Source organism: Podarcis gaigeae (genome assembly GCF_964106915.1).
Source record: "Podarcis gaigeae genome assembly, chromosome: 6".
NCBI lineage: Eukaryota > Metazoa > Chordata > Lepidosauria > Squamata > Lacertidae > Podarcis > Podarcis gaigeae.
In genome coordinates, this window is record NC_139682.1 from 18,813,013 (window position 1) to 18,837,882 (window position 24,870).

At 43.7% G+C, this 24,870-nt stretch overlaps 2 protein-coding genes across 8 annotated transcripts in view; one reads left to right on the forward strand and one right to left on the reverse strand.

Annotated features, from left to right (window-relative positions):
- The window catches only part of RIPOR3 (RIPOR family member 3), a 113,594-nt gene extending 111,675 nt beyond the window's left edge, over nucleotides 1-1,919 (forward strand). For all 6 annotated transcript variants that reach the window (XM_083744177.1, XM_083744176.1, XM_083744178.1 and 3 more), the window contains one exon: nucleotides 565-1,919. In XM_083744177.1, coding sequence (XP_083600303.1) covers nucleotides 565-665 — 101 coding nt within the window. In that variant the 3' untranslated portion in view covers nucleotides 666-1,919. The remainder of the gene's footprint in view (nucleotides 1-564) is intronic.
- Nucleotides 1,920-2,199: 280 nt separating this feature from the next.
- The window catches only part of PTPN1 (protein tyrosine phosphatase non-receptor type 1), a 90,643-nt gene continuing 67,972 nt past the window's right edge, over nucleotides 2,200-24,870 (reverse strand). Inside the window, exons 3-9 of one of the 2 annotated variants that reach the window (XM_083744489.1) lie at nucleotides 24,515-24,615; nucleotides 20,149-20,247; nucleotides 15,397-15,534; nucleotides 13,573-13,782; nucleotides 12,307-12,468; nucleotides 9,849-10,081; nucleotides 2,200-6,175 (exon numbers count right to left, since the gene is read on the reverse strand). In XM_083744489.1, the coding sequence (XP_083600615.1) occupies nucleotides 5,986-6,175; nucleotides 9,849-10,081; nucleotides 12,307-12,468; nucleotides 13,573-13,782; nucleotides 15,397-15,534; nucleotides 20,149-20,247; nucleotides 24,515-24,615 (1,133 nt within the window). In that variant the 3' untranslated portion in view covers nucleotides 2,200-5,985. Of the gene's footprint in view, nucleotides 6,176-9,848; nucleotides 10,085-12,306; nucleotides 12,469-13,572; nucleotides 13,783-15,396; nucleotides 15,535-20,148; nucleotides 20,248-24,514; nucleotides 24,616-24,870 lie in introns of both variants that reach the window. The other variant, XM_083744490.1, reaches the window with a different exon arrangement.

Here is a 24,870-nt window from a genome sequence, read left to right on the forward strand (position 1 = left end):
CATTGGGTGGGCCAGGTTCTAACACTATGGGGGAGGGAGAAACAGAGAAACTTTTCTCTCCATTCTCGTACTATTTTTTCTAAAGTGAAAAGCCCCCAAGGTTTCATCAATGGAGTTTAGTTCCAGCTACTTGAGTCATTTGGGGGCACATCCATACCATACACTTAAAGCAAACAACTTCCCTCCCCCAAATCACGAGAACTGTAGTTCCCCCTGCAATTCTCAGCACCCTTAGCAAACTAGAGTTCCCAGGATTCTCTGGGGGAAGTCATCAGCTTGAAATGTGCAGTGCATGTTCCCTCGATGTAAGCCATGGCTCTGCTCTTGAGCTCACCCTTTGCCATACCTGTTCCAGGTCAACAATATCCTTTTTTTTTTTTACTTTTGGATATTGCCAGGGGAGCCATTAGGCAGGCCCTAAACCTTTTCTTCATAATAAATTCTTTCCATGTGGTTGGGAAAAATTGGTCGCAAAATTGTAAAAGAGGGAAGAGTCGTTCGCAAGGAAAACTTCGCTTATCCCACAATGGCAGTCAACCTCCTGATTTGTCCCTTTCTTCACAGGTGACAAAGGTAGGCTGGCTTTTGAAAAGATGGACAAGATCTGCTGTGAGCTGAGGGATACCATGTACCAAGAAGCTGAAATAGAAATCACAGTATTTTAAGCAGTGCCTTTGAGTGAGAGGCCAGATAATCTTTCACCATCTGCAATTCGGCTACAAGAGTGTGGAGAGAAGCACACAAATGTTAAAACTGTCTCGGCTGGATTTAAAAACAAATTATCTCGAGAATGAGCAGAGTTTCCTCACGGTGCAAAATCTCTTTGGGTGACTCTGATCTTATAACCAGAAAGGTACTGTGTAAACCATTAAATACCAGCATCCCCCTGTCTTCAGTATCACAGGAAACATTCACCCTGAACTAAGAAGGCATCTGAAAATCTTGCACTGAAGTTCTCCATTTGGAGGAGAGGAGACAGAAGCAGCTTCTTTTTTGACTGTGAGATGTTTTCTTAGGAATAACCAAGGTGTTTCAAAAAGGAGAGAAAAAGAAAACCACAAGGATGGGCCACACTGGGATTGCAGTGAGTGGCGTTAATGAAGATTTTGCAGCCCTCTACAACTTCAATCCAACCTGCCTCCTTTTTTTAGGCCATAGGAAAATAACTTGCATATTTATTTGCTTAATATTGTGGACAAGGACTTCCACGCAATCTCTAAAGTAATTAGGGACAGTAAATTAACCTGAAATCTTCTTTCAAAGGGCACCTTGTTCTGGCAGCGGATGTATTGGGGTCTTAAGATAAGTCTGAAAAACATGGGGTTTATGACCCTAGAGCATTGCAGAGTTGGAAGAGGTTAACAGCTAAATAATCCTCACCTCTTGCTGGTCACTTCCCACCATTAAGCCCCTGAACCATTCTTCTAATATACATACAGACACCAGAATCTAGCGCCAGGAAAAAATGAGAAGCCATCTATTCCCATGAGTGCTTAATTCTGGGTTTATAATCTTAACCGACAAGCTGTTTTTAAGTGGACTGTCGCTGCAATACTAAGCACATTTACATTGATCTTTTACTGAACTTGGTGACATGCACATTTGAGTAAACAGGTGCAGATGCTGAACAATGCCTACCATCTTTTTCCCCCAATGATGGTGGTGGCAAGAGCTGAATGCAGTTGGGGGGGGGGGTGTAGGTCCTTTGCCTATTGCTGAGAACAGAAACGCTTCCATCCCCGAGTGTGTTTGTATGCAGCTGCCCATCACTGGATCCTGGCCCCTTGCTTTAATGTACATATTTTATACAGAACTTTGTCCTTTTTTTAATTAAAAAAAATCACTTTTCAGTATTTATTGCTGGGGCTAGTTTACATATTGTTCTTTTTTAAAGTTTAATAAAATGTTTGAAAAGTCAATTGCATTCTTCTTCCAGTTATAATTTAAAACACAATGCAAAACACAGCACTAGAAGAGAGATGCTTTGGAGGAACGAATGTATTCAGCAGTTTGACAGGAAAAATATCAGGCAGGTGCTGCTCCTGGTTCTCTTGCGAATGCACAGTTGCAGTGAACCAAGTTAGGCGACGCTGATGTTGTCGGTAGGAAAGCACACAAAGGAGATGGCTTCAGCAGCAATATGAAGTTTAGAAGTTCAGGACTAGAAAGAGGAAGCGGAAGACACTCCAAGAGACATGCTTCTTTACAAAAGAATTTTATTGTTGCAGCTAAAATGAGAACTGAAAATCTTTATGGGAAATTGAAAAACTGTACAGTTTTTTACTGAAACTGTGAGGTCATTGCAGCGCCTTACATAAAAGACAATATACCTGAAAACGTATTATACCAAAACATTTAGCTTGTTCGTTGTTTTTTTTAAAAGGTTTTATTTTATTTTTCTTAAAAAAAACTTTTCTATGGCAATCTGTAAAAAAGAAAGACCTGATGAGTATATATTTGCTTAAGGCATATAGCAGAGCAGCTCACTAACTTTCTAACAAGTTTAAACATGGATATTTTTTTTTCCGGCCCCCACTTCCCACCCCACCCCTGCCCCCACCCCGAGAATAGGTTAACCAATACATCCACTTTGAAATGCTACTTGTATTTACACACCCAAACTACTACATACATAGACAGGACACCAAAACAAAATGCTTACAAGTTCAGCATTATAAGCCTTATGCACACCTCACCGGGCTTTTGACTAGGGCAATTCCACTGCATGTTTTCACTACAGTACGAGTCCTTCTCGTGTTCAAATAGGATAAAAAGGCAAATCACTAATACTGGCAGACCCAGGAGAGACGTGGTAGCCAGTCCACCCTCCCCGTATCTCTGGCTAGCAAGGGAGATCTTTAGTTTCTTCCTCGCAGAAGGGGATAGACGTAACAGTACAATCAGTCACTGTGGATTTTAAGGAGAGACATTCTGAATTCAACCATTCCCCCCACAAAAAAACAACAACCCCAAGGAATAATATTACCATTCATTTATCACCTGCTGCTAAGTTCAAGAGCTTCGATTTTCATATCCTCTATATAACAACAAAGCGCAGATTTCAAATCTCACTTTGGTTCTGATGGCCTATGCAAAAGAGAGAGAGAAAGAGAGAAAGAGAGAGAAAAGCTGCTCCTTTGGGGTTTCAGACAGCAGCTCCATGGATCTGGGCACCTGTTTGCTGCAGGGAACATGTGTGTGCGTGTGTGTGAGAGAGAGGGGTGTGAATATGGCTTTGTACACCCTCTGGAATGTTTGTACAATATTTACTCAGTTTAAGAGTGGCATACAACCGGGTTGCACGGCAGATGTATAAAACTGAATAGAAAGTTACGCCAAGTTATTAGGCAAGATACAGGTAACCTGATGTTTGTTGGTTTGTTGTTGTATTTTTTAAAAAGAGCACACCTACCAATCTATTGGCTGAACGAAGACATTTCAGAAACACTCTTGGAACCACGGCCAGTTAAACAATCAGATCATGCAAATACAATCTGGGTACATCGGTAAGCAGAAATATATATATATTTTAAACTCTTTTTCAACTTTCAAGCACATGGATTTTGACCAGGACTCTCTCTTTTTTTGGGGGGGGGGACTTTATACATGCATCTGAATAAAAATGTGCTAACTAATGTTGCTTCTCAACAAGAGCCTACTGAATGAGAGAGAGAGAGATGGGGACAAAGCAATCACATACTGTATAGTAAAAATACACAGATGAGCATTATATAGTTATACCTTTTTCTAAACTCATAATCAGTATTTTTCACGCTTCCACTATTACTGTACTACTGAAGATTGACTGCTTGAGTATTCCTCCTTTCAAATTCTGGTCTAAACAGCAATCTCACGGGTAACTTTGTCTGTCTGTTTCCCATTACTACCTGAAGATTATTATTGTACTTTTGAAAAGCCCTTGATGCAAAGCTTGACTTCATTTATTTTTGATCCAACCACTCCTTCCTTCCCCAAGATCCAGTGGTTCAAGGGGAAAAAACCCAAAGAGCTAAAGTTTGTGAGCGTCGTGGCAAACCAAAATAAATATGGAGTGAGAAGTCTACTCTGTTGTTGTTTTTTTAAGGTAGATGGTACTTAAGTGCTATATAATTAGAATTTTGCAGAATTTTTAAAGCATTGATCAGTCACACTTGTAAGGTCAATTGTCATGATTTTACTTTGAAACAGGCTACAACTCTAATGAATGCATTTGTCTTGCTCTCTGCAGCACGGACAAAGGATTCTTCTGCGTGATTATTATTTCAGTCAAATGCAGTAAGAAGAGTTGACAAAGTCCTAGCTTACCACCCCCATCATATCATCCAACAAAGAGACAAAATACATGATTGGTCTAAACTTTTACCCTCCTTTTAGCAGCTATGGTCAGTTAAGCTATGCTATAACAAAAACAAAAAACTCAAATCTTCATCTTCAGATGGAGCAGAACACAACCTGGATCTGTTCCAAGTTAGGCTGGACACTCTTTTCTGCAGAGGCAGGCAGGTGGCTTAAGACACTTAAGCCTGGCTACTGAACAGCATGATCTTAAGCCAAATAAAAGCCAAGCTTGAAATCTTTGTTCAAGGGCGGGGGGGGGGGGGGGAGAGGAGGCAATAAAACTAAAAGCCACCAGCAGTGACTTGCATCTTGCAAAATGACTTGTTGATTTGGAGAGCCAGTTCATTTGCTCAGCTTTTCTCCAAAAAGGAAGTCGCCCTCCTGCCCACCCGCTGTCCAGCAATAGCTACCTGGGATTCCTTGAGATGCATTTCTGCAGCATAAAGGAGCTCTAAGAATTATTTTAAACTCTTCTTGTTCCATTTTGTACAGAAAGCGTATTCTTTTCACATGGTAGGTCTAGAGTGAAATTGCATTTTACAAATTATGATACCGATGCTTAAGAACACTGGTCCTTTCCAAAACAATTTTGCAAATGCTAGTGGATATATTTTGGTTGTATTTTCCTTCCCCTCTCCCTAAAGGACAGGGAGAAAGAGAGAAAGAGAAAGTGTGTGTGTGTGTGAGAGAGAGATATGGGATGGTGCTATGCAATGGGGATAATAAGGAGTGTGACAGAAGACTTGCGTTCGGTGTTGGTGGTGAGTGGGAGATTTTGTCTTAAAGGAAGAAGAAAAGAGTACCGTTTGACCTGCTGGGATGCCCTGAGCAACAGCAGATGCCCGTTACAACTGCGCTGAAAGCAAGAATCTATTTAAGATAAAATCTATCCATGTTACCTGCACTGCCAGAAAACCCCACACTTCAGGGTGAAATTCAACTTGCAGGGGCATGTATTATGTAATCTCCATTCATTTACTGGGGCTCCTGAGCAGCAGCCAATTTAAGCAACAGAACTTACAAAAAAGTGGTTCTTTAGAGAGTCCTCAGTCTTGAAAAGGCATGCAGTAAAGAGCTCTCCCCTCTCAAATAAAATAAAAAATAAAAAGTTGTACATTCTTCAGGGGTGTGTGCATGTGTGGGTGATTTAAGGAACCCAATAGTGGTGATTTAAGGAACCCAATCATGTATTTGGTTACAAACACTTGGGGAATACAAGCAATTTTTCACTTCCTTTCCCCCTCCTGAAAAACAACAACCAAAAGAACGAAAACTGGCTTTAAAAGACTTCTAAAAAACAATGTGTTGTAAACTCTTATTATTCCATTTTTAAAAATAAGGAAAAAATAATGAAAGAAAAGAAAAAACCCACAAGACTTATTTGGCATATTCTCTGCTTACTCCTGAATATCTTAAGGCCCTGAGATTAGAATATTATGTTCTTGGGACCATAGGGCTAATATTAAACCCTAGTGCATCAATTTTCTCTTTAAGCCCTAACCAAAGTTCCAGCATCTCAAACTTTAAGATATACTTCCACTGGGGCAAAGGCTTGGATGCCCCCCTGCTTTAGCTTTCTTTTATTGTAACAAAGTTAAAACGCCGGCGAAGATACTGGCGTTCTCGATACCATCGCTGGCATGTCTATCAATGGAAACACACCCTGTAGCAGAGGTATGCTCCTGCTGTGAGGACAGTGAACATGCAAATGTTGACCAGAAATGGTTTCCAAGTTGACATCATGTTCTCATCGTCTTCTTCTTCCGACTTGACCATCTCTTCACTTTGTGGCGAGGCATCGACAGTTCTCTTCCTAAGCTCAGTGTCTTGACTAGTGCTGAGGAACAAGAGAGAGCGTATACATTAAACATTCATTTTTATTAGATTTTTCAAAGGTCTTAAGAAACTGACTTCACATCTATTTTTTTTTTTCTGGTTTCCTGTCCTGATGTTTTCCATCCTTATCCTTAATTGCTGCATTCTACTTGTTCCTAGGTCCGTATAGTTAAAGCTATGGTTTTCCCAGTAGTGAGGTATGGAAATGAGAGCTGGATCGTAAAGAAGGCTGATCGCTGAAGAATTGATGCTTTTGAATTATGGCGTTGGAGGAGACTCTTGAGAGTCCCGTGGACTGCAAGAAGATCCAACCTCTCCATTCTGAAGGAAATCAGCCCTGAGTGCTCACTGGAAAGACAGATCGTGAAGCTGAGGCTCCAATACTTTGGCCACCCCATAAGAAGAGAAGACTCCCTGGAAAAGACCCTGATGTTGGGAAAGATTGAAGGCACAAGGAGAAGGGGACGACAGAGGACGAGATGGTTGGACAGTGTTCTCGAAGCTACCAACATGAGTTTGACCAAACTGCAGGAGGCAGTGGAAGACAGGAGTGCCTGGCGTGCTCTGGTCCATGGGGTTATGAAGAGTCGGACACGACTAAACGACTAAACAACAACAACTTGTTCCTAAACCCTCTAACTCCATCTTGTCTCCCCCCCCCCCCGCCGCTCGTATCTCAAATCCAGCTCACGATTTTGTATCATTAAGATACTTTGATAGTGTAAAAGAAAAAAAGGCCTCCGGTTCTCCATAATACAGCCTAGGACCCTCGTACCTATGGGACTTGCTCTCCTGGTATGTCCCACAGAGGACCTTACAGTCTTCAAATAAAAACATCTTGGAGATCCCAAGCCACAGAGAGGTTAGGCTGGCCTCAACCAGAGCCAGGGCTTTTTCAGCCGTGGCCCCAATCTGGTGGAACACTCTGTCACAAGAAACTAGGGCCCTGTGGCACTTGACATCTTTCCTCAGGGCCTGCAAGACAGAGCTGTTCCACCAGGCCTTGGGCCAAGGCACAGTCTGACTCCCTTTCTCCTCCTGTAGTCCTCATAGAACTCTGGCCCAATGGTTGCCATTAATTTGATTCTGAATTGATTCTAGAATGTATTTTAATTAATTGACTGTGCGATTTTATGTGCACTGTGCTATTTTTACCTGTTGTTAGCCGCTCTGAGCCTGGCTTTGGCCGGGGAGGGCGGGATACAAATAAAATATTATTATTATTATTATTATTATTATTATTATTATTATTATTATTGGTAGTTCATCATTTTGATCTCTTGGTTTTACAGTCAATTTCGCCATTTCAGCTATTTTGCCATTTATTTCGGCGCATATAAGGTTCTCCGTCCCAAGAAGAGGATACCCACTCAAAACCAGCAGGAGCCACATCCAACATTGCAGCTCTGCTGGCTCCCACGTGTGGGTCAGAGTTTCCTCTTCTTTCTCCTCCAGCCTCCAGCACATCCTCAACATCAGCTCTGAAGGGCTGGGACTTGGGAGACCCCCCTGGCGCATATTTATTTGGGGTGGGGGGAGACCCACAGGAGGAGGAGAGGAAGCAGAAGTCCTGTTTCGCTACCAGACTCCTGCAGGCACAGCACAGGCTACAACTCAAGAGTTCCTTGCCATCTGAGAAAAGGAACTGCAAAAGTGTTTTGCAGATGCTTATTTTTGTGGAAGGCTGATCGCTGAAGAATTGATGCTTTTGAATTATGGTGCCGGAGGAGACTCTTGAGAGTCCCATGGACTGCAAGAAGATAAAACCTCTCCATTCTGAAGGAAATCAGCCCTGAGTGCTCACTGGAAGGTCAGATCGTGAAGCTGAGGCTCCAATACTTTGGCCACCTCATGAGAAGAGAAGACTCCCTGGAAAAGACCCTGATGTTGGGAAAGATGGAGGGCACAAGGAGAAGGGAACGACAGAGGACGAGATGGTTGGATCAGTGGCGTAGCGTGGGTTGTCAGCACCCGGGGCAAGGCAAGTAATTTGCGCCCCCTAACCCGTGGATTTGCGCCCCCTAACCCATGGATTTGCGCCCCCTAACCCTAACCCCCAGATGTTGCGGCCGGCCCCCCCTGCACCCCCCATGCTACGCCACTAGGTTGGATGGTGTTCTTGAAGCTACCAGCATGAGTCTGACCAAACTGCAGGAGGCAGTGGAAGACAGGAGTGCCTGGTGTGCTGTGGTCCATTGGTTCACAAAGAGTCGGACACGACTAAACGACAACATTTTGTGGAGGAGAGCGATGGGACAGAAAAGGAGCATCAATGCTTCGGGCATGGTGGAAAGCCAAGGAGCCAGGTTTTATATATCATAGAATTGCAGAGTTGGGTTATTGAGTCCAACACTCCCTGCAACGCAGGAATCTTTTGTCCAATGTGGTGCTCGGACTGAGTTATTGGGAGATGGGAAAAAATTGAGCACTGAGAGAAAAAAGGACCGAGAGAATAATATGAATGCACTTGTAGCTACTGCTACAAAACTGGCAAAAATGGGAGGTTGCTTTTCAGCACACCTGCAGGGGAACTTGAAGCTGGTTAAATAGGTTTTGGCTCAGTTCTAGATAAAAATGGCCAAGTCAGACTCCAGTATTGCTGAACAAGGAAAAGGAAATCTCCTGACATTATTGCACATGGAGCAGTAGTGACACCTAGTGTTCAAGCGGTGCATTTTCCACCTCTCTTCCAGCTTTTGATAATTTTTGCTGGCTGTTTCTAGAGTTTTTCATTTCAGCTGTCTGGAATGACAGGTGAGCAAGCCCCTTACTGAAAAGATAAAACCTCAGATTTTAAGCTTTTTCTACTAGAGTAGGAAAAACTTTGACCATCTCTTAGTTCTTTTTAAACTGTCTTGATATTTTGCAACAGCCTTTAAGCTATATTTTGGTTAGATCCATAATTAAGTCGAAACAATTTTCTTTCTCTAAAAAAATGGAAGTTGGGTTCCACCCCAACAATGTTTTAGTTCCAATGGAAATACTTCAGTCCTACTGAGAAATGGGGAATTTGCTAAATAAGTGACCTCATTCATTCTTCTCTAGTGCAAAGACTTAAAAGGCTCTTTAGCACAAGCAGACTGCAGACAAACCATCTTTTGCCCCTGCAACGTCTTATTTGAACTGACCTAGTTTCTCAAGAAATTCCGAACATTTATGCTTTTCAGAAGATTTTGAAAGCATGCAAAATCAGTGTAGCTGCTTTCAGAACTTCTTTTAATAAATTCACAAAACGATTACAGTATAAAGAATACTTCCTGCTATATTTAAGTAACAAAGCTCAGTTGCATCTTTGGTTTACTAAGAAGCCTGTGTACAGCTTGGAAATGACCACATTTCATTCTCCACCACAAATTATTTCACTTGTTTATTCTAGAGACAGATCCCCCTCTCTCCTGGCATTTTTTTCTTCCTTATAGTAGAGGAGCAAGGAGTTAAGAGGAGTAAGGAAAAAAATACATCAAAAGGGAACTTCCTCGAACGCTTTCGTTCCTTTCCCCTCAATCGCTGCCTCTCCACTCCTATTTTCTACACGAACGTATAAAATGTTATTGGGTCGTCGCTCTGCTTTAGTAAAAACACTGAGAGACAAAAGAGACAGGCGGCTTGCTGGCTGCAAGGCTGATGGCAATCTGATGCAAGTGTTACCCCAAAGAAATCCTGGCCAACATTACCTCTCCATGTCTAGATGTTCAGAGGGGTGATCTCTGCCATCAGGAACCTTCGCCACCAGAGCGCTCACGGCACACGCGACTTCCTCCTCCGTCACCCGATGTTTTGAAGAATTTTCCATGTGGTCGTGCACCCTTCCGTTATTCATTTCTGAGGTTCGCTTGGGTGGTCTTGGGGGTGGGGGAATATGTTCCGGCGGGGGGTCCAAGTCTTCTTTGGAGAGCTCTTTCCATTGCTCCTTCAACAGAAGCAGGAGACTCATTAAACCTTCTTAAAACACGGCAAGGAAAACACACGCTTTATCTGTACATGCCCAGGGTGCACCATTAAGGTGTTCTCATTCATTCATTTTTTAAAAGAAATGTTACTGTGCAGTTTGTTGTACCTATTGTCAGTAGGAAAATCTGAAGTGCAGGAGCTCATCCTGACAGCCCCTATAGCCACGAGATTGTGCATTCCCTTAGGCTCCTAGCTAGACCAAAGACAAAATAACAAGATTTACTATTCCTTGTGATGTAACTGTACAGTGGTACCTCTGGTTGCGAACGGGATCCGTTCCGGAGGCCCGTTCGCAACATGAAAAGCCCGCAACCTGAAGCGCCGTATCTGCGCAGCTGTACGGTGTGACACGTGACCCGGAAGTGTCTTCAGACAGTGCTGGCTCCCGGCCTCTTAAGCGAGATGAGCACGAAACCCCAGAGTCGGACACGACTGGCCCGTATGGGCAGGGGTACCTCTACCTTTACGGTGTGATTTGGTGATTGTGCGCATGTGCAAAGTGCGATTTAGTGCTATTGCGCATGCGCGAGCAGCAAAACCCGGAAGTAACCCTTTCCGGTACTTCCGGGTTGCTGCGGGACACAACCTGAAAAAACGTAACATGAAGCAAACATAACATGAGGTATGACTGTAATCCTTTGCGCAGTCACCTGGAAGTAAACTCCACGGAACTCAGAGGTACTTACTTTTGACTTGGCTGCATAGGTTCAAGTTGTGAAACACATTGGAAGGGCACAATTCACCTGACCAGTCCCAGCAGAGGAATGTCTGCATCATCATCATTTTATTATTTATCGTATTTTTCGCTCCATAAGACGCACTTCCCCTCCTAAAAAGTAAGGGGAAATGTGTGTGCGTCTTATGGAGTGAATGCAGGGGGGAGGCAGGCAGGAAAAGCCCCCAAGAGCCGCACATAAGCTCCAGGCGGCTCTTGCGGGCTTTTCCCCCAGGAGGGAGAAGGGACTGACACGGGCAGTCAGTCCCTTCTCCCGCCTCGTAGAAAAGCCCGCAGGAGTCGCATGCTCCTTAAAGGGTGTGCGGCACCTGTGGGCATTTGTGGAAGGTGGGGATATTGCCATAGCCCCGGGCAGCCTCTCCCGGCCGGAGAGGTTGTGCACGGCTAAAGAGAAAGCCAAGACAGCCAAGATTTTTTTTCTTGATTTCCCCCTCTAAAAACTAGGTGCATCTTATGGTCCGGTGCGCCTTATGGAGCGAAAAATACGGTATATGCTGCCCATCTGACTGGGTTGCTCCAGCCACTAAAGGCAGCTTCCAGCAAAGATTTCTGCTTGCCCTCTGGGGGGCTTCCCTCCTGCCCACCCCCTTGCACTCCCTGCAAATGGATTTTGGGTGAGTGTGTCAGGAGAGCTCCCAGAATAGCATGATGGAGGGGGAAATAGGTCCAGCTGGCAAGTTGCAACGCTTGCACAGACAGAACGATGTTGAACAAAATGTACTCCGAGTCACTTTGAAACACCTCACTGGAAACAATTCATAAATGGAAATACTAATAATAATATTCAAGGACCCCATCAAAAGAGGGGGAGGGATCTAGCCTCTGCTTAATTCCCTTCCTCATTCTCTGACTTCCTCTTTGCAGTCTTGTTATCACCTCATTCCCTTTCCGGAGCAAGGAGAGTGCACCAACCACCCGGGTGCTTGGGCACATGAAACCATCACCCTGCTCTGAATTTTTCTTTTCTTCCCAGAGCTGCAGTCCCCCCTCAACTATTCCACCGCCTATTCAAATAACGTGTAAGTGACAATGGCATGATGCGCCTTAAGCAACAACCCTCAGTTCAGCGGATACCCTGGTCTTGCTAGAGTCTTCACATCTACAAGACATAGGAAGACACGGGTTGGATAATGAACTATAGTACTGCAGTGCCAGGGCAGAACCTGCTATTCCCCAGAACTGTAAAGCAGTAAGAATCACCTATTGCAATGGCAACAAAACATGCCAACATCCTATAACCTGGTTTATACACAAGTGTGTGTGTGTGTGTCTGTGTAAGTATATATGTGTGTCAAAGGTGCATTTGTGAACCACTTTGTTTTAGCACATCTGATTGCCACTCGATTCTATGCACTGCTGTTCCATAAAAATATTGGCCCATTCACACACAGCTTTAAAAAAATGAAGACAACCTATGCCAGTCAAATTCTGCTACTGCTGCTCACCTGCACAGATGAGTCTCCCATAATGAATTTTGATCCTTCTAGAACAGCCAAATATGAAAAGCGAAGCTGGTCTGCAGTCTGTATAAGCCCCATGCGGTATTTCCTCATTTCTAAAAGAACCTGCTTAATGTCGACAGAAGAAGGGTCTTTTCTTTTGTCCATCTAAATAGAGAAAGGTGAAATTCAGATGGTTTTTTGAATTACCTCCAAAGCAACAGTACAGCTTCTCATTTGTGGAATATCTGGAAGATGTCTTTATCAAGGTTGCAGTCCTAACTCATGTCTACTCAGGCCTTACAAAATGATGCCCAGTGAAAACTCACCAAATCCAATATTTTATAAGAGCCCCAGACAACAAGCTATTATTGGGCCCTCCCACTTCATCCCACTAAAACTGGTGACCCCAACAATATGACTTGTCGTAGACACACATATTCTGACACTGAACTTAAGTAAACACCCATGAATGCAATGGGCATTCATAAGTTTTTGTTGAGGGGCTGTTGTTCTCTGCCCATTTATTCAAAAGCAGCAGGATTCATTTCCAACACATGCTTAGGACTGGAATGCCAGAGGAAGGAGAACAGAAATGGGATTCTCCCCAGCTTCTCCAGTTGCAGTGCCAAGGATCATGTCAACAAGGATCATGTCAACATACTCAAAAATTATGGCGATAAATGTGAAAATTAAGGCAACAAGTTTTCAGAATGAAGTGGATAGAACATAGCGTTTTCGTAGTTTTCCTGCCAAAAGCACATCTACTGAAACTAGACACAGCAAGGGTGTGGAAAGAGAGGGTGTTAGCAACTGGCTAACCGAAGGCAGGCCTCACTGAAAGCTAGGCTTGATTTTAAACTCTGAAGTGGAAATAGATTACTCTAGGATGGGAGTTGTCTGTAGGAATCTCTCTCCCCCCACAACCCTTTTCTTTTTCAGCGTCAAGATTCAGAAGTATCAGGTTCTCCTATGTATGGGCCTCTATACCATGCCACAGTTTAACTGTGCACTGGTGGTACTGAGGAACTGTGTGCTGGTTCCTCCATGACATAAAGATTAGTGCCAGCCCAGCACAAGTCTGAAACGGAATTAGGTTAAAGCAGAATTCAGACAGATGTCCCACACAGTCATTGCTACAAAGGGTTTGCCGAAGTTTATGAAGCCTATTTCGCTCTGCTCTGCTCAGCATCATAGACTTGTGGAGTTGAAAGGCACTAAACAAAATGGCAGCCAATACTCCCTTCCACCTTACAAGCAAGCTTCTCTTACCAAAAGGAGACAAGTGTCAACCAAGCAGAAAGTTCCTGATCTTCCAATCCCTGCACTGCAGTGTACTACAATGGGTCCATGTTCGGGGCTCAGTGACCCCGACTCTCTCACTTTGACCAGGAAGTTGAGGAACGAAGCTGGAGACTCAGGGACTCCAAAGTCAGGCCACGTTGTATAATGAAAGTGCAGGATTTCTCGAGTTTCATGTGTCTGCAAAAGACAAAAACCGTTTTCACCCAAGGTTTCAAGAAAATGAAAGTACGCAGCGATACTTGTTATGGCCTGCAACAACGCTTCAGTGATTAGGAAACTGACATTCAGTTTATTTTCATATTTCTTCTTAAAAAAAAAAAAAATACACGTGCATGGAACATAACACCCGACAACTCCCCACACCTGCCCTGGCCAAACTTCAGAAAGTTGATTTCAAGGCTGCATTTGAACAGGCATTTACTTCATGAGGTGTCACAAAAATTTTACTCAAGTGTAAAAAGATTCAAAGAGTATCTCAAATTCCACTGTAGGGATACTGCAATTCATGATATTCTAGGGCAAGGCTGTGGATTCTCCAGCCCAGGGGCCTCATCACACTGGCTAGGCCTCAAATCTGGCATGAGAGACCATTTTGGCCAGGCCAAGTCCACCTGCCCTGTGGGACAGGTACAGATGCAGTTTCCTGCTGAAAGTGGGCTTTGCGGGCACTGCTGATTGTCAGCACTTGCAAAGCCCTCTTCGATTTCAAACCGCACAGGCAAAGGAAAATTCATCAACGGATGTCATGGTGCCATTAGGTGACTGGGGATTGCAGTCTATCGCACCTGTCAAAATCGTTGGGGAAAAGAGATGACCCTCACGGTCACTTCCAACTCTACAATTCTATGGTTTTGTGCACTTGGGTACCAAAGCATCTCTTCTGCTGGCTGGGAACTGTTCCCCATATCTGCTCTAAGATCCTATATGATTATTACGTGGCAGTTGTTTACTACTAGAACCGCTAAACAGGGTTTGCCTCTTGATTCAAATACAGCCTGATTCTGCGGTTTGCCATCAGCTATTGGCACAAGATCTAGGAGAAAGTTCATGGGAACCCGTTCAGTTGAAGGAGAGTTTGCAAAGCCCTGTGCACGTGCAAAGCGATCCACGAGGCCTGGATATCACTTGATTGTCTGCAAGATAGCTTTTTTTGTAGCAAGGGACTCAGCAAGACTCAACTATCAGCTGATTGTTGGGTCCCTTGCAAAGCGTTTTGCAAAACCCATGCTGGCGAAAAAGGCTCACCAAGCATAACTGTGTCAGGTGCACTAGACCAATACAGTCCTCCACCCTCGTTCTAGGAAGTACTTTACTATGGGACATGACCTAATTGCGCTTCTCATTACAAAAGCTAAAAAAAAGAAAAATTGGGCAATATGGAAAACATACTGCTTTCCCCACTTCTATTTCCACACAACTGCCAAGAATGTAGAGACAGGAAACTCTGAGAATTCCTGCGGTGTTTCTAGCCCCCATGGCTGCAAAGATGTTTGCAGGTACGATGGCAAAAAAACCCCCCTGATGTGCTTATCTGTGTTGAATGTGCTGCCCATACCTAGGAACTAGAATCCGAAGAACCATTGCGGCAACTTCTCAAATGTTAGAACAAAATACCTTCAGCGCAACTGAGATTCTGCTACATCAGCATCAAGCAGATCTTGAAGCTCTAGCAAAGAGTCATCAAGTATCCATCTTCTTAATGCAGGGGACTAATATAGCAAAATACGGTTTGTAAAAAGTGTGCGTATGTGTGTGAGAGAAATGGTTAACGCAGAGCTTCCCCATACTTACTGTGAGGTTTTCCAATTCCAACTGTCGTACTGTATAGTAGGATTTTATATCTTCTGATATCAAGGTTAACGTCAAGTTTGTATCCTCAAAGAGCATCACTTTCTCCTCTTTTTGCGGCCAGTACTGTGCACATTTTATCTAGAGGGGGGAAACGAGCAAGACTCGTGTTCAAGCTGCTTGACAAGGAGTCGCCCAGAACGGCAAGCATTATTTACAAATCATCAGCATGCATGGCACCTATAGACAGCCCCTTCGCATTATCCGTGTACATGTGGCACACAGACGTAGTTTACTGAATATCTAAAAGGAGACTTGCAGAAATGAAAAGGAGGGGCCCTGTCGTTTCCCACAGGCTTCCAGTCAATAAGAAGAGGAAGGAAATTGCACAGGGAAGGACTTGAGCAAAGAGGCGAGTCTTTAAAATCAGTGGTTGTGAACCTGTGTTTGGCTTCCACCGTAACTGACTAACGGTCATTCTGGCTGCGACTGATGGGAAGTCGACATCTGGAAGGTCACAGGACCCCTAACCTTCCTTTAAATGCTCCTTGAAGATGCTGGAGGATGCATGGGTGATGTTGGAAGAGATCACTTGCAAAGTGCAGTGATGGAATGCAGAGTGCATCAGTTCTGGGGTTGGAAGTGTGCCAGTGGTGTAGCACATGAGTTTGCATGCAGGTCTCAGTTTGGCACTGAAAGGTGGCAGGATGTGGAAAGACCTTTGCCTTGGATACCGGCTGGAGTGGAGTTTACTCTAGATAGGCCACTTCCAGCTTCCAGTGCCTGTTTGTGTTCATCCACCCCTAAGAATTTACGCTGAAAGTCTCAACCGCTAACAACAGGAGAAACCCCTGTGATTACCCCTTAAACCACTGAAACCACTGAGTGAACAAAACATATTTTCGAGTGTCATGGACTGGCGCTAGGCACCGGGTTTCTGGAACCGATCTGGGATTACAGAACATGGCAGCTAGGGAAAACCTCCTTTGGGCAAAACTGACAACTGCAACGAGCCAACAATATTGCCTTAACGATTTATGGGACTCTATTTAGGAGAACAGCTAGAAGTATACATGCACACAACTGTAGCTTTTAATTAGGAATCAAGAGACACAGATGCAATTGAGTTGTTCAGTTCAGTTCAACCCCTTTTCCCCAAATCCCAATCTTATGAGATCATTTTGATGCCATATGGGATAGTTTAAAGGTTACAGCGGTTTGTTCTCACTGAAAATGGAGTCTGGGCACTTCAATTACCTAAGTTTTTGACTGATCATAGTAATTTTCTCAATAATAATTTCCCAGGAAATCCAAGATTTGCATCGCTAGAATGTTTATATGCCATGAAGCTGATGGTGTCCAATGGTTGAGACAACTATCAAACCTACAATTGTAGACACCAAGAACTTGGGTTCATGGAGAACGCTGTCCTGCAGAATTCAATACAACTTCAATGACATTTGACAAGGGAAATGTTTACTGTTCTTGGATTTTTAGTGTTCCGTTTTCAGTGCCTTATTCTTTCTGCTTTTTCTACCATATGACAAAGAGATGGATAATTATGCTATTTAATTACTGATCAAAAATAGTCCAACATGGGATGGTAATACTGGAGACCTTTTATAGAACGGAAACTGGTACAATCCACTAGGGAGTATTACACAAAAGAAGTGTTTGAGGCAATAGTTTACCAACCCACAAAATGTTTTATCCGGGGGGGGGGGGGATGAAGGAATTATGTGTAGGATAGCCCATCGTAGAAGGCACCAACGTCTTTTTCCATTTAACTCCTGAACAATACAACTTGGTTGGAGACAGAAAGAATTTTTAATCTTCTGCAAATTTATTTTTAATCGCAGCTTGCAAGAGAATCTGCTCCATGTAACTTTTTTTTTTTTGCACTAAATGGTTTGGCAAATAATGTTTTTGCCAAGTTCCCATTGAGTACCCCCCCTCAACCGTTTGTCGAGAAGCATTAGCAGCCTTCCCTCGGGGGATCTCAATAATTCTGTGCTTTGTTCAAGCTTACTGGCAGTGGAGAAAGAATGAGTGGGGGTGAGTGGGAGAGGAAGGAATGGTTGAGTCTGTGGTTACTGTACTTCTCGTTTTAGATTTGTTTCACTACGCATATTACTGGGGAACTGGAAACCTCCACTCAACAAGACAGTGATTACTGCAGACGACTTCTTCATAAATCTTTCCTATATCCTATAAGGAATACAATTCACTCTTCACTCCAAGGAGTTTTGAAAAACGCCTTCGAGGTTATTTATGGCAAGCGGTCGACTGACTGTTGTTTGGAAAGAGAAGCATGGCCAGGCGAGCTTGGCAATTCACTTCAGGGCCGAAGACTTGAAGGAAGACAAAAGAAGTGAGCTCGTAACACAGGCGTTGTCAACGTGGTGCCATTCAGATGCCATTGAACTCCAACTCACATCATCCCAGAGGCTGATAGGAGTTGGAGTCCAACAACAATCTGGAAGGCACCATGTTGACAACTCCTTTCATCACACGTTACTTAACAGTTGGGTGAAATGAGAGGCATGGAAGATGGCTCAGCTGTCAATATCTTGCACACAGGCCACGTGGCATATGGACACCCATGTGTTCACCACTTCAACTTAAAGGGAATGATTTGGATGTCTGCGATGATAAATTCAGAAGTCAACTAACCAGCTCCACGAACCATTTCCAGATTAACCTGTGTAAGTGATGGAGCCACTGCCTGTTTTTTTGCCTAAGGTGGGGAACCTCAAGCCCAGGGGCTGAATGCTCCCCAGTCCTCTCTTATCTAATTCTCAGGCTCTCTGCAGCCTCCTCAGATGCTTTTGCTTGAACGGGAATGTGTCCTGGAACTGCCCTTGAATAGTACCTTTTGCATGCATGGATGGTAGATGGACAAGGGCGTTTGGGGGTAGGGGAGGTTGCACAGGGCCATTGTTCTGTCCACTTTTGTCTTTGGCCCCGAAATGCGGTTCCTGGGACGTTCCCACGAAGTAAGACGGTCCTTGGGGTTAGAACAGTATCCCACCTGTGCCCTAAGGTAAACCTAGGTATGAATTTCCTAATTATTTAAAGGTAAAGGGACCCCTGACCATTAGGTCCAGTCGCAGACGACTCTGGGATTGCAGCGCTCATCTCGCTTTATTGGAATAGGGAGCCGGCTTTCAGGTCATGTGGCCAGTATGACTAAGCCGCTTCTGGTGAACCAGAGCAGCGCATGGAAAAGCCGTTTACCTTCCCGCTGGAGCGGTACCTATTTATCTACTTGCACTTTGACGTGCTTTTGAACTGCTAGGTTGGCAGGAGCAGGGACCAAGCAACAGGAGCTCACCCCATTGTGGGGATTCTAACTGCCGACCTTCTGATCTGTAAGCCCTAGTCTCTGTGGTTTAGACCACAGAGCCACCCGCGTCCCTTCCTAACTACTTATAAAGTGATTTATTCATCAGTGAGTGCACCATCTGCTTTACAGCACCCACACACAGGGCTGTTTGTGATGCGACCCAAAAATGCATTATGCAAAAACCCTGAAGCAAGAAAAATATGCATATCAAATGTGCTTACTAAAGCGTTTAAAGAGCTTTCAAAAACACACATGCAGCAGCGGTATGGTTTCGGGAGTAGTAAGAGAATGTGAAGACCAGAGGGGGAGCAGGAGGAGAAGAAAGTAAAGGGAAAACAGCGAGGAAAGGGACTATCATTGTAGCTATGGCAGCCACAGAAGTCCCTGGATTGCCTGAGAACCACATGGACACTGGCTTGGGTTCCACAACAGAATGAAGGACATACACAACTGAAAACAAGTAAAATAGCGGCACAGTGTGGTTCTTCTTTGGACATGTGCAAAGGGTTGAAAAAGCAACAGCAATGTCAGCTGAAAGTTTCGGTTACTAAAAGGTCTGATCTGGAGGGCTTCTAATAGCTAAGAGTTGACACAGCTGTTATTGCTGTACCAAGTTTCCAAGCTGTTCAATTTTCAATATGAAAGTTGCTGTTTTAATGGGTACAAAAATGTCTCCAGTGTCTCCCTGCTTTAAACACTTACATGCATTTTTTCATACCTGTTTGCAGTCATCTGTAATCAATACACTGCTGCTTCAGAGCCACTTTTAAAATCCTGAACAGACTTCTTCACAGTGTGATCCCAGCCATTCAGGGATCACACGGTGAATGCCATGACATCACTGACCCTGGTTAACTACATTTTGAGGGCTCTGCTGATGCACAAAAAGACCTGAGTTGAAAATAGTAATAACTGAGGAATGTCCCAAGAATTTTTCACACCTTTCTAAGTGGCCCCACAATAAAGGAATCACCAAAAAACTGGGATATGGAATAAAAAGTCCGTGCAACTCGTTCTCCTGGTGAAACTCAGTGCTAGCTTCTGTACTTGACACTGGCTACCACATCTCTATGAACTAACTTGGGACTGAGAGAGAAATGAAATACAAATAAATAAATATGCTCAGCCCCCTCATTACACCCAAATGCTGATACTGCAAAGGAGCAAAGTAAAAAAGTTCATTGAACTGGGTTGCAGGCTGGGCTGCACAACTGGTTCTGAACATAATAGATTCCATTATATTTCTAGGTTGTCTAACCAATACTTATTTTTCTTCACTTCTGGCATGTGCATTATTGCATTTCCCCCCCTACAGGACCATTTTCATCAGGTTTTTAAATTGCGCATGCACCATGTGCTCAGGATCCCAAAACAAACATTTGGGGGGCGGGGATGATTTCGTTACTTACTGATCCCTTTTCCATCACTCTGTTGAGCATGACAACGCCACGGCTTTTCTGTTCCCAAATCATCTCCCAAAAGTGACCACAAGTATTTGGCAGAGGCCCCTGCAAAGATACAAAGCCTTAATGTGGTACAAGTTCAGAGAACAGCAGCCTAGCAACAATTCTCTATTTCTAAACCCAACACAGGGAGTGGCTCCTCTTTTCAGATACATAAAATGTGAAGTTTTAAGTGATTTCTACCCCGCTTCGTATTGTGAAGTTGCCAAATACTAATCTTTAAGGATGCAGAACTTGAAAGTTTTATAGATAGAGAACCATGCCCTTATTTCATTATTTGCTAGATAGGAATGGTAAAGAACAGTTCTAAGAAAGCTTGTCGAGAAAAAAATGAAAACGCCACTCCGCATGATAAATTTAAGATGCTTCTTCAATCAATGGAACTTACAATTCACAGAAACGAGAGACAATAAAAGCCAACTGCTAGGAAATTCAGCCATCTTTATCATTCCATGAAAAGTCTTGGCATAGCATTGACACGCAAGGTCAGGAAGAGTTTACTATTCCTGCTAGATGTTTACCCGATCCACTTTCAAAGTAACCTCTCTTCCAGGTCAAAGGTTCTTCCTTTCCCACCAGTCCCTCACATATCAACCCATGAGGTCCAATGTATTAAAATGCATCTACAAAAGACTTACTAAGGATATTAGGCTGGCCAAAATGGGAACCCTGCACTCACAAAGCTTGCAAGTGCAGCGAACTAGCCCCTTGGAAAAGAAAGTGACTGATGGCCGAGTGGCTAAAAGTCAATTCCATTAGCCCACAACTGGCATTTAATATCACCCAAATGCATGCCATATCCTGTTGCTATTCAAGTAAATAATCCAGAATAGATATTGCTAGGAATTGGGAGCCAAAGGGATTTGGATTACCCAGTCTATCTAAGTTTAGGAGGTCAGGAACAAAGGCTTCCTAGTCCCTTAACTTCTGATTAGCTGCACATGGGTACATGATTGAGCCTTAAGTACAGTGGTACCTCTGGCTGCGAACGGGATCCATTCTAGAGCCCCATTCGCAACCCGAGCAGAGCGGAACCCATGTCTGCGAGTCGTGATTCGCTGCTTCTACATATGACGTCATTTTGAGCACCTGTGCATGCATGAGCGGCGAAACCCAGAAGTAACCCTTTCTGGTACTTCCGGGTCACAGTGGTACGTAACCTGAAAACGCTCAACCTGAAGCAAACGCAACACGAGGTATGACTGTATTACAAAGCTTATGGGGAGATGCTCAGAGCAAACGAGGGGCTGCTTCACCACTATGAATGTGGTCACACCAAATTTAACTTCTCATCCTTGCATTTCTTCTGTTTCATGCCCATCTCTGCCCACCCACAGCGTTTTGCCTCAGATGCACCCTCAACAATGCATCCTTGAACCCAGACTCTGACTTGTACCCTTGAGCAGATGTTGCCTGTTTACTTGACTCCGTGATACTGTATTCGCCCTGGCTCAATAGGGAGACTGGTCGCTCAGGAGCAGTTTATGCAAATATTCGTTAAATTTAGATGGCACTTCGCTATCTCGTTTACTAAAGAAACCACACTTGAACACTGTGTTTGTTGGATAACCGCTTTGGTACAACCAATTTAGCTTTGATGAGGCCCTAAGCTACTGAAGGTAATGGGGCCCTTTATATGTCCAGCTGTTCTTCTTTGTCAACAACAAATTGTCGTTGTTTTTTGTGTAGCATATATGTTATAAGGTAATCTATGGACCTAATAGTATCTAAAGGCATTTGCCACTGTTGCTGTATGTAGGTTTTATTTTGTTTGTTTTTTATCTTATATTTTGGAAATGTACGTCCAATTCCCCCCCCCTTTACATTTTTTTGGGCCCCCAAAGAGAGTGGGACCCTAAGCTATAGCTTCTTTAGCTTATACGTAAATCTGGCACTGGTACAACACCTTGAGCCTTGTAGATCTCATTTCACATGTTTTTCTATATGGGAGAGACTTTGCTCTCAATTTTCCATGCTGTGGAGTAGGGTGAATGCACCCTATGTGATATAATCATTATGTAGGACACCTACACATGGAAGAAAAGGGAAGCGGGTGGCGCTGTGGTCTAAACCACAGAGCCTAGGACTTGCCGATCAGAAGGGCGGTGGTTCTAATCCCCGCGATGGGGTGAGCTCCCGTTGCTCAGTCCCAGCTCCTGCCAACCTAGCAGTTCGAAAGCATGTCAAAGTGCAAGTAGATAAATAGGTACCGCTCCAGCGGGAAGGTATAAGGCGTTTCCGTGCGCTGCTCTGGTTCACTAGAAGCGGCTTAGTCATGCTGGCCACATGACCCAGAAAGCTGTCTGTGAACAAACGCCTTTACCTTTACACATGGAAAGCCCAAAGTAAATTGAAAAGACATTCTCGGTGCACAACACAGGCACCTGGAGACTTGATACTTTATTGATTCTGTCAGTTCAGCCACATTATCATCACTATTCATGGAGTATGCACAGTGTTAGAAACAGAGATATGAAAGCCAGGAGCTAAATGGCACCTCAGACCTAGGTTATGGGTGCAACAATGGAATGTATAGGTGCACTTTTTTGTATAACAAGAATGCAAAGCTGGAAATGAATGAACTGCAGCTAAAATCTTGTGTTCATTTTTCACACGGTCTAGTCCTTCCCCTGCCCACCCCCCTAATATTCTTAAGAGGGTCTCTTGTCCAGTCTTCAGAGAGTAGCTGGAAGTGGAGAGGCAGAAAAAGGTCCTCCTTTCCTTCCACTCTGCGGTTTTAAATTGAAATCTTGGGTGCAGTACTGCGCCCAGAGCTCACTGTCGCAAAATGCACCTAGAACAATGGGAGTTTCGAACACTGAGTCTGCATTATTAATTTGTGTAATTTTTGAATAGAGGTTACTTTTCCTTACAGATGTTCCTAGTCGACTGCCACCACCCTTTGCTTTAATAAGATTTAAAGCTAAGGAAAGGCTCTTCAACTTGTCCATGGGGACTTCCTCAAGTCATCACTGGCGTTTCGCATGACTCCTCGTACAAAACTGAGACAAACAGACACGAGAAACCAAGATGGATCGAGCCCAAACAAATCAATGGAAAAGGCTTGGAGTAATTTAAAGTGCCTGGGCCAATGAGAGAGGGAGGAGGCAGAGTGAAGATTCTATCAAAGGAAACAGCTTCAGAAAGAGAAAAGGACACGGCTGGTCACAAAACAGACCATCAACAGGAAGGGGACTGGGTGCACAGCTTCCTGCACTCTGCTTTGGGGGAGCAAATTATCCTGGTTCAGTAACAACAAAGACATAAAGCTGGGAGGAGCCAAGGAGGGATGCAAAGCTCTGCTGGAAATTACCCATGCCTCCTCTCTAAGGAGATCTATTTTTGAGAGTCACAGAAGAAGAAGAAGAAGAAGAAGAAGAGCAGCAGCAGCAGCAGCAGCTCCATGGCCTTTTACATGCTAGGAGGAGGATAGATACACTAGGAGGAGGGAGGACTTGACTAGGCAGCATCAAAGTTACTTCGATCACAAAAGCATGGATATACTATGCAGTAAGAGATGCTGAAGGAGCAATCCCTTGTTTAACTTGAGTGGATTTCAGAATGCTTAAATCATATTTTGCAATTCATAATTCTGGGCATACAAATGACAAAAAGAAAAATCCTTTGTGTAAAAGAATTTATATGCTTTTTTCATTCTTATTCCATGTAATGAAGCCGTGTAATACAAACAGAAGCAGGCCTTATAAACACATTCTTCCAAAGGCGCTCCCAGGTCTTTGGAAGTCATATTTCATGACAGCAAGTACTTCAGGGTCCAGCATTATCAAAACATTGGCAGGCCCTCTTTTCTAGATTGTCACTCTATTGACTTTCCCCAGTTCTCATATGTGAAGAAAGCAATTCTTCACACAGTGCATAGTTACACTATAGAACAGACATAGGCAAACTCGGCCCTCCAGATGTTTGGGGACTACAATTCCCATCATCCCTGACCACTGGTCTTGTTAGCTAGGGATCATGGGAGCTGTAGTCCCAAAACATCTGGAGGGCCAAGTCTGCCTATGCCTACTATAGAATATACTCCCATAAGAGGCAGGGGTGGCCAGCTCTTGATGGCTTTAAAATTGGATTAGATTAATTCATGAAGGAAACGGCTAACTATGGCAAACTTCTCTTATGGGCATTTCTACAGCAGTGAAATGTTGCACAACAGGAAAAACGAATGCCTTTAACCAATTCTCTCTCATGCCACACACACAAGCTATGCATTTATAAGATTCAAAGACCGAACAAGAGGTAAGGAAGACTATGAAATGGGTCCTCCATCCTTCCTCCTCTCTCAAGCACTTACCTGTGTGAGGATGTAGCTCCTGTTCGCCTCTTCCATTTTTATCAAACTGGCATTGATATAGTCATTATCATCCTGCTGCAGCTTAATTCGACTGTGGTCAACTGTAGAATGCACAGTAAGAAAACCACTGTGTGTTATTCACTTTATGCGAAGCAGCTTATTCAAAAGGAAAGGGCTAACATCTGTCATTTCAAAATAATGAAGTATAGAACAGCACCCATTATATACGATTCTCAAGAACTCTTCTGAAAAGAGTGTGTGACTGATGCTTAATAGGATGTGTTACTAACAAAAACTTAGTTTGCACGTCATGTTAACCCATAGTTAAAATAAGCTATGGTTTAATGTGAACAAGC